The sequence below is a fragment of the Ixodes scapularis genome, unplaced genomic scaffold (genome assembly GCF_016920785.2).
Source record: "Ixodes scapularis isolate PalLabHiFi unplaced genomic scaffold, ASM1692078v2 PGA_scaffold9__187_contigs__length_104089568, whole genome shotgun sequence".
In the NCBI taxonomy this organism is placed as follows: domain Eukaryota; kingdom Metazoa; phylum Arthropoda; class Arachnida; order Ixodida; family Ixodidae; genus Ixodes; species Ixodes scapularis.
Genome location: NW_024609884.1, coordinates 53,673,767 through 53,683,800, shown reverse-complemented (window position 1 = coordinate 53,683,800; position 10,034 = coordinate 53,673,767). Strand labels below are relative to the sequence as shown.

Sequence of the window (10,034 nt, the reverse complement as noted above, 5' to 3'; positions counted from 1 at the left end):
AAAAAGAAAAAGAAAAATCAGTGAGCTTTTCTCCGCATCCGCCGGTTTTGCGGTGAGCTTTTCTCCGGGATTCCTTAAACCCAGCCTGAACGTGACACCCAACGGAATACTAATCAGTAAGGTCGGGTCACTATTAGCCCCGAGAGCGAACAAAAGCGTCGCTGCGGTCGCCGCGCCCTGATTGGGTGAGGTGTGCCGTGACGTCAGGGGGATGAATCCGCTCCGCGATCTCGCATCCGCTCCCTTCCCAGCACCGGTTTCCTGGTTTGGCGTTGTGTTCCGCAAGCTCTTCGAGGAGCTGGACTTCGTTTACCCGGTGTACAAGACGTTGAGTTAGGCCGATATTGACGTGCCTCCGTACATTTTATATGCCTGCTTGTCCCTTTTACCTTTAAAATTCGGTTACAAATCCCGAAAGCTATCGGCGGAGGCTATTCCGCCGATGAACCTTCCCGTCCGTCCACACGACACAAGGCAATTTTGCGAGGGATCGGTGAAGCGGTGGCGCAAGTGTTTCAGACGCTGGAATCCTCTTCCTTGCATGTTCATGATTTAGGACGATATTACATCCCGCTTTCAAGGCATTTGAAGTGGCATTTATATCATGGGCCTTTGGGTGGTCGGCAAATTAGCTCGCGACCCCGACTTTGCACTGCCACTCTGCATGCGCTGGTTCGCAGATGTTTTAAAGGCCCTGTATCTGATTATCTTTGAAGTGCTTGTAGACCAGGGTTGTTTTACATAAATATAGCTTCTTCGTGAATTAATTATATAGTTTATACACGTGTGCAGGCATATTTCTTAGAAGATGCACAATTGCTGGAAATTAGTTTGTTTGGTAACAGCAAAAACGGCCGAATTGCCCCCAGTTGCCTGTATGATACGCATTGAACTGCCCAAAATATGCACAGCAGTTGTGCCGTAATTTGAAACGTTTATACTTTTTCCTGACATTTTCATTCCAGTCTTGGGTATTCGGAAAATACACCGTTTAGTCTGAATTATCATTTCCAATTAAAAGAGACACTGCTGCAGGTCTCCAAAAGCTTCCTCAGCCTCCGAACTCCCTACAGCTGAACTCTCTGGCAACAGAGGAAAGCAGGAGTAAAAGCAAGCATTCGAACGTCTGTCCAGTGATAGATGCAGCACTAGTAGCAAAAAATGTGGAACCTGTGAAGGGCTACAGTCTGCGTGAGAAAAGCTTCTGGTACTTTAGTTTCAGGACAATTCGATTTAAGCAAAATCTCAATTTTAGGGCTCAAGGGACTAATGACGAGCTAGACACCTTCGCTTACGTTTGTTATACATTACTTGAGGGTTGATATAAACAAGCACCCAGATACCACCCGTCTAGTCCGTTGAAATACTATCCGAATCTAGCAAAGGTCAAATGCGAGCAATGTATATAATAAATGTTCCTTGTTTTTTTTTTTTTTTTTTTACTTTGCCGCTGCACTTACGCTGTCTTACTTGTGATTCTCTCCCCATGGCCCAGACTGTATTTAGCATGTTGATCGAGCAGCATGCAGCTTTTCTGCTTCGGCGATCTTGTTTAAAAACAGATATACAAAACAAAATAGGATACGTAACCTGCCAATTCATTCAGACCATCAGCAGGATTTATTATGCGAGATGTAAATCTATAGTGATGCTCCTGCAATTGTGGCCAGATTTCTTTATTTTCATATATGCGTCGCCTGCCCTGTTGACCATGCGTCGCCTGCCCTGTTGACCATGCTTAAAATGTTAGTTGTGTTTCGCCTGTAGCTACAGGTTATACATCAATAAAGGCACATATAAAATATTACACTTCCTACGAAAAACACGCCAAAAAAAATTAAATAGGAAGGAGCGTGCCGACAGCTAGCGTCGTCACAGAGCGGGGCGAGTCGGGGAAAAATCCTCTCCTCGCCGTGACGTCACCTCGGTTTGCCATAAGGGGGCGCCACGCGAACTTCTCGGGGCTAATAGTCATCGATGGCTTAACACGTGTAGGGACTGGCTTATTATGCTAATACTGCTGCTGACTTCGTTCTTGTCGGTTCATGCTGCAACCTGATTGGTTGAAGAGCGATAATGAGATGCTCGATAGGGACTCGCCACGCCCTGCATTTGTTACACTCTCAGTCACTCCAGCCATGACAGGGTCGGACAATTTGTGGATCATTCCAAGAAGGAATTCAACATTCCAAAATGATCAGCGACGCCGCAGCAGATGCGTGATCACGCACCGCGGCGCATAGGCGTCAAGGTGCAGGTGCGCTTCTCGCGACGGCGGGTCTTCCGAAGGAAAAGTCGAATCAGATATGCAGAGTCGGCAGATGTACACGTTTATTCCAAAACACATTCACGCATGCAATAACACAAATAATGATATCCACAGTCTTACAGTGAGACTCATCTGCCATGACGCTTTTTATGGCACGTTTGCAACAGTAGGAACTTCGTACAAAGTCGCATTCAAAATATTTGTGATTGCGAAATTCGCATGACACACGATTCATTCCAGTTTTCCACATGGCGCACTTCAGTCCATAAAAAAAGCATAGTTCACTGGTTTATGGATACACGACAAACACACACATATATACTTGTTTTAATTCATTATTCGTACAAAACGTCTCAATAAGAGCCTGTCAGTCTCGTGGCTTCAAACGGGAATAGTTCTAGTCTGTCTGAAACATGGCCACGAAAGAAAAGAAAAAAAAAAAAAAAGGAATATGAATATGTGTATACCTTTTAATTACAGGTAAAAAAGACTTAGTCGACATGAAGCGCATTTTAAGAAACTATGCTACGAATCGCACGACGGCACATAAGTTTATTGCACCATTCCAAACAAACGAGTAAAAAAAAAAAAAAGAAAAGCGCGCACGTTTAAGTTAAACAGGTATACCACCAAGGGCTTTCGAAGCCATAGTGGACTCCCGGTCAACAAAAACAAACACGGTGTCTTTCCGCAGGATATTTGGTATTGAATGTATTGAGCGACGCAAGGCGCCTCTCGAGCCCGCGGCATTTTTGTGGATCGCCACCTGCTCCGGCAAAAGGGTGACGGCGAGACCCGCGACGCTTGTCAGGTGCACCGCGTCTACCAACGCGAGCGCACATACAGAATAGAACAAATGGTGATTTCATCATGTGTTTGCCTTATCTCCTTAAAAAGTGCTCTACTCCTCTCATATTTTTGTTGCTCCTGATAGGTGGCGTGAGGGCACAGTACAGAGAAAAGCTCTTATAGAAAACAGTAGCAGCGTCTTTTCCTTTTCTTCGCGTAGCTTGCTGTTGGAATCCTGTGACGATAAACACGCAAATGCAAAGGCCAGATTGTTCGAATAATCTTTACCGGACGCGCGGTGGAATGTTTTCCGCGTGGCTACGATATCTAAAACGCAACGCGTCTTATCAACGTATCCCGGAAGCACGGTTTAGTTTACCCCAAGAACACTGCTTACGGAAAAAAATAACAATAATAAAGTGCACTACACGACACGTTTCAGTAGTATAAAAAAAATAGTAAAAAAGAAAAGGGGGACAGATAATAACAATCGCCAATCTTTCCAGGCATTTCTTTTTTTTTTTCTCTCACTCTGCGTCTTTTCCTAAAGCAGCGCTAACCTCCGTACCGATTAGTCGCAAGCATAACCGCGCGTATCCTTTGTATATTTTCTGGTTGCGTTTGAAACAGCTGACATGTGTGAGAAAGCTATATCCCGATAACAGCCTCATGCCCGGAAAGTGGGCCACCCGGTTGCTTTGGGTTCGATGCAAGTTGCGCAACACGGATCCAAAGTTGTTTCGGAGCGATGAAAAACGCGAGTTCCGCCACGACCATCACTCCTACCTGAGAAAGATCGAGCGCGGGAGAACGATGATACAAGCCGAAGGGCCACGGGATGCGAACTGAAGAAATATGTCAACTCATAAAGTGTCGGACTGAGGAAAGAAAAGTTCAAACAAGTAGGGGACAAAAAGAGACGGACGGACGTGTTTCAATATACGGGTAAATACTGGAGGAGACGAGAGGGCACGGTCAGAACGCCGAGCTCTGCTTGGAATGATTAGCGAGTTTTAGTAGACCGTGTTTCCCGCTCCGCTCAGCCCCTCCGCTACCCGGAACTCTACAGCCAAGGCCATCGGCGCGCAGGCGCAGTGGCGGTTTCTTCGTAGCGGAGGGCTAGCGGAGCGGGAAACACGGTCTACTAAAACTCCCTATTATAGTGGGTAGACCTAGAGCTAGATGGCCTTCGTCTATACTCACTCTTCGAACACTACTCGGACGCCGGACAGCGTTTGGCGTCTGAGCAGTCGTCTGGCGTTTCTACTCGTATAAACGCAATTCTACGGGGCCTGTTCAATACGCAGCACCCTATGTGTACCGAACTCAAGGGGGCACAAAACGTTACAAATAAAGCGATCCGTTGCTCAAGTCACCCGTGATAATAATCAAATGTGACGCAGGTTTATTCGTTTTATTATTATTATTCTTTTTCTGGTGAGGGAAGGTAGTAAAGTTGAGGAGTTTTTTTTTAGAGGAAACAACGGGAAACTGCCGATTGAAAGAAAAATTAAATATGAAAAAGGGGTAAAATACGAACATGGACATATAAAGAATTGAAAGGTATACCAACATTTGGTATGAAAATGTCTAGCTCGTTATGCTCTGGTATGTGCGACCCAAATCTTACGACCCCCCCCCCCCCCCCCCCGTTCTTTTTTTCATTTTTGTTTTTAGGTACCTTTCGTCCGAACGCGAGGGCGTTAAATTTTACGCAAGACTTCCAGGTAAAGGGGACCATGCACATCAGAAGCAATTCGAATGTCTCCTTCGGAGCTGCAATTCCTTCGAAATTGACTGCGGATGCTATTAAACTATGAGGACGACGCTTACATGCGTCACTTTTTTTTTGTAAATGAGTAAGAGATTTGGTGTTGGAACTTTGGACATTAGAGTGCAGTGCGTAGAAACTTAGTTTACAATATTTATATTAACAGTTCATTTGTTTGTATACTTGATGTCAATCTCATTATCCCTTTATTATCATATTTTACATTATATTTCTCCAAGTTCTCTCGCGTAACCAGAGACTCAAAAAAAAAAAAAAAAACTTATCCCATGTCTTTAATCAGTGCGGCACCACGGACAGTGCTTTATTGAACTGGATTTTGTCAATTTCTTTCGAGCTTTGATAGCTGGCGTAATATTACCTTTAAGTTCACACCGCTGAATGATTAATTGGTTTTAAGTATACCTAATATAGTTAAGCCCTCGGCGTTTTACCTCACCAGTCCTTAATGCGCAAAACATTTATTGCTACGCAAGGTACTTCTTGAGTCGAGTCATCTGTATTTTTCTATAAAGAATCGCTACATCAATTTGAAATGAAGCAGAAAACGTTCTAAAAGCAAACTGTCATTCGGTATCCTTTGTTTTTACTTCTGCCCACTGTCCTATCACAACATGGACTTTCGCAAAGTCTATCACGCTTTCACTGAAGCGAAAATATATATAGCCATATCGGTGCGGCTGAATCCTGGCAAGTACCTCCCCCAAATAGTTTTCAGCCTTGTGAAATACTTTGATTCATTTTGAATTTCCGTTTTATTTCCCCCAATCGGATATGGTGGGCAATGGAATATAATTGAAATAGTTTTACGAAACAAATATATGTTAACAGGGAATTCTGCGTCTCTGATTGCGTGGGCAACACGGTGCAATTGCAAGCTTCACTGCATACTGAAGTCACCATGTCGCACATACGCCGACCAACAAAGACCTCTCGCTAAATGGAATGCGAGTATCCCGTCCCACCATCAGGCATGCGCCGTGCGAGGTCGATGACATCTCGGAAGTTTGCGACAATTCACGCAAGCAACGGATGACATAATCACTCTTCGATGGCGGAGCGAACGAAATTTATCTGCGAACGCCTCAGAAACACACAGTATGTTGCAACATAAGATCTGCAGAAAAAACTAAGCCCTCAAATTCCCGAAAAAAACAAAAACAAAAAAAAACGCATTCTTTTGTTGCTGTTACAGAACGGGACATCGCAAAACACGCGCTCCTATGCCCACATACAGATGCTGGGAAACTAACAATATATAATCTATGATGACGACTATTACCGGCGACACGTGCTTGCTGCGTAGGTAATCGTGAATTACAATTGAAAGGTCACATCCGTCGAAAGCGTACTCAAACTAGTAGACCAATGGTGCATCCATTTAAATGGGAACACGCCCAGGGATTTCCGATTTTTTACGGAGCTTGTATAAACCGACACAGGAACAACCATGTCATAATATAAAGGATAAGCTAGCAACTTGGCGGGCAGTCAAGACACAATACAAGCAAAGCGCTCGCGTAACAGCCTTCACTCCACTCCTAGCTTTTTTTTTTTTGCAAAAGCACTCGGCAACACCAATGTGACCCCACAAACCGAGGAGCACGCTCGAGCATCACGTCACGCCTGTTCATATCAAACGGGAAAATAATTTTGTCTGGGGAGGAGGACGCGTGCACGAACCTACAGGCAAAAGAGACAAAGAGGATAAACGAGGACATCATTTTTTCCCCCTTTTGTTTCTTTTATTTAAAGGAAGACAAGTAGACCCTTGTTTCGTACCTTAAACTAGTCCATCTAGTAAGGACCCCACAGCCACCTTGATAAGACGAATACACCGGGTCATCGAAGTCTCGCTTTTCTTTATTTTGGTTTTCGGCGTTCGTTTGTTTTTGTTCACACCTGACCGTTTCCTGAAAGCGAGCGCGTTCACCGACGATCTCGAGTAATACAACTCGCCGTAAATGCAAATATCGCTGCCATCTCCGCGCAAAAACATTTAGGTTAAAAAAAAAATGATTGGCAGGAATTGCAAATAATTTTTTAGCATTGATTTCGGCTGTTTTTGCAACGTCCGACAGTTGCGTTTTTCGGACGCTACAATATCATGGCTATCTTAGAGGAGTTCGGTTGTTGTCTTGATAATCGCTAATGAACTTGTTTTCTATGCTGAATGTATAATGCCATGGAGGTCTTGGCTTCACGCAAACCAAAGTTAATTATTTTTTCTTTTCTTTCTTTTTAAGACTGAGTTCTGAAGGCCGACTGAAGAGGTGCATATGAGTGTTCCGTGAAAATGAAAAGACGGTCTCCAATCTTGCATTTTGAATATCCTCGAGGTTTCACGCGTCATCATCTCCACACAATCAATTTCGCGAGATTTACGGGTAGCAAAATTGTCCCAAAATATAATACATCGTTAAATGCATTCAATATGCACCAACGCAACTAACGTCTCTAAAAAGTAGCCTGATGTGAGAAAACAAAAACAAAAATGCTATCAGAGGGCGGGGCAAGACGAGTGCGGCCAAGGCGTTTGGCAGGAGAATCGCCGACGCACACACGCCGAAAGAATCTTCGCAAACGCGTCGAAGTAAATCTAGCAGCCGTTGATGGATCGCTGGTCTCCTATCTTTTCTTAGCTCTAAAACAGCCAACGACACGTGCCCCGATCGACCGGCGAATGACTTCACAAGACCTGAGCAGCTGAACACAAGCACGGGAACAAAGCCACCAAAAAGCGAGTGGTCCCATTTGATAGCCTGGAGAGAAGGTGGCACATTCGCGAGCAGAGCTTTGGTGGGACTCGAGACACGACATCGCACGAAAAAAATGCCGCTCCTCAGGAGGATGTGAGAAAGCGCCCAGCGTTATGTATTAGCGAACAGGTAGCCGGGGCGCGGTACACCTCAACAGACTCCTGCGTCCATATATTTTGTCGCTAGGACAAGCAGTTGAGAAGGCGTAAAGCCCCTAGAACCCATGACACTGCTGGCCCGAGAAGAGTGACTACCGCAATTTCCTAATATTTATACCAGATGCACAATAATATATTTAAAAAAAAAACACAACAACAATACAGTAACATTATGCAGTAACAGAGAACAAAAACGCGATGAAACACAACCGGAAAAATCTGGCATTCGCGGCGGCAGTACTTTATCTCTTACTTCACATACATTTTCTTTACAATGTACTTGAAATAAATACTGCGTGTGTGTACATATATACAGTTTGTTACACTTCGGAAAGAGAAAAAAAAAAGCACCTGAGGTGAACGGAATGATTTCTACCTGCACGCGAGCGCGCACCCAGTAAACAGCCAGCGAAAGAACTCGATGGATCGCTGATGTCTACTTCGGCGAGGTTACTTTGCGCCAGTCGACATAAGAAATGCAAATTCGCTTACACTCTGCATCATCGGATGAAATACGAAGAGCAAAATGTGACGGCTACTGTACATTCCCATGGGGTCTTAGGGCATCATATTTCAACGCTGTTTACACTGCATCCCTAACAGCTGTAACTGTCTCAAAATTGGAGTAGAAAAAACGAGCATATCTAAACCCGTGAGACATTGTTTCGCTACCTCGTAAGCCGATTGACAGGACGTATTGACGCCGAAGAGTGCGTCTTTGCCGCACTTTTCAGTAAAGTCTCGGTGAATGCTACTGGCGTTCTTCAAAGCCGACCTCTGTAGTAACACCCCCTCATTGAAGAGCTACAGTTTCAATTCGTAAAATTGGCCCGGTCGAAAGCATGAGTCTGATATTTACCAAATACATCCAGCAAAGGGGTTCGGCTTTGCAGCTGAGCTCAACCTTACGCATCACGACGGCAACAGACCAGCGCGAGACTCACGAGTCCCATGTTCGCGCTGAACAAGCTCGAATCGTATGAGAAAGTGCATGCATGCGAGCATAGAGAGACGCGACCAGCGCGTTACAACGCAGGGCTCCTAAAACGGTTCCTGCGCAACAGGCCTGTGTGTCGAGAGTTCACTGCAACACGCCAGGCTCTCTGAAAAGGTTAGATGATATGCCAAAAAAAGCCTCCTCGGTCAGCGTAGATAGGAGTGGCGTGGCGCTCACAATAACTTTTCTCTCTTAATGGCAAAGTTGGAAGTCATCTTCACAACAGGATGAAGCGAGGTCCACCCCCCCCCCCCCCCCCCCCTCCATGTCACACCTTCTAAACCTTGAATCCTTCGAAGGGTTGCTCACGTTACAGTGTTTGGAGGCCAACTTTGCAGCACCTGTTGAATAAATAAGGCGAAAGCTCGAACCAGTTTCTTAGTCCCTCCGCAGAGTCCAGCTCTCCAGCTTACGAGACTGCGGGAAACCTCTCACGTTAAGGCAGGTTAAGGCGTTCGGGATGCCGTGCGAACCTTAGCGTAAAAGTGCGTCTCTTCCTAGGTTCACTAATTACCAGTACACTCGTGAAGAATCAAAGAAAGCGAAGAAAGGGGATGCGTATATACACACAGATGCGATAATGTTAGTGTCGGAAGAGGGTGCAGTGGGCGCCCACCGGATGCAGGGTTAAGGGAGGGAGCTGCGTCCCGGCGCCTGCTCGGGCGAGACAGTCCTGAGCCGGGGGTTCAGCCCGGAGGTCCATGGCGTTCTTGGAGAGCTGGTCGCGGAGCTCGCGGCGTGGACCAGGCTAGCGGGAGCCGAAATGCGTCGCCGAGCGGCCGTCAGCTGTTGGCCGCCTTGGGGGCCTCGAAGTACTTGGCCCACTCGTCCTGGGACACCTTGTCAAAGGGCTGCGGTGGCGCGGATCGGAACTCGCGCTTCTGGAACATGGCACACTTCCACTTCCGGGAGCGAACGTTGGGGCCCTGGATCGGGTGGCCCGTGCGGTTGAAGCCGATGTACCAGTGCGGGTTGAAGACCGACTCGAAGGTCGAGTAGCTGTGGCGCAGGATCTCGCGGAACTGGCACAGACTCTTCCGCTTGCTGCGCCGTTTCTGCGAGACAGGAAGGTAGACCGTGGATGAGCTTCCACGCGAAGACGCTTCAAGCAGTCGTCGAGAAACATATAGACCTGTAGCTCTCAACTTTGGCCAGCGCCTCTGGCGAGTAACGTCGAATACTTTCGACGTTGCTTTCGAGACTTTCGAGTTTCGCTTGCGCGTCATTACGCTTTTTCACGTTGTTCGTTACATTATTATAAGAACCGGCTGGA

General features: G+C 46.1%; 1 protein-coding gene across 1 annotated transcript in view; it reads right to left on the bottom strand.

Annotated features, from left to right (window-relative positions):
• Positions 1-2,314: 2,314 nt before the first annotated feature.
• The window catches only part of LOC8032817 (fibroblast growth factor 17), a 158,138-nt gene continuing 150,418 nt past the window's right edge, over positions 2,315-10,034 (bottom strand). Inside the window, exon 5 of the mRNA XM_040205849.3 lies at positions 2,315-9,816. Within this exon, the coding sequence (XP_040061783.1) occupies positions 9,544-9,816 (273 nt within the window). The 3' untranslated portion in view covers positions 2,315-9,543. The remainder of the gene's footprint in view (positions 9,817-10,034) is intronic.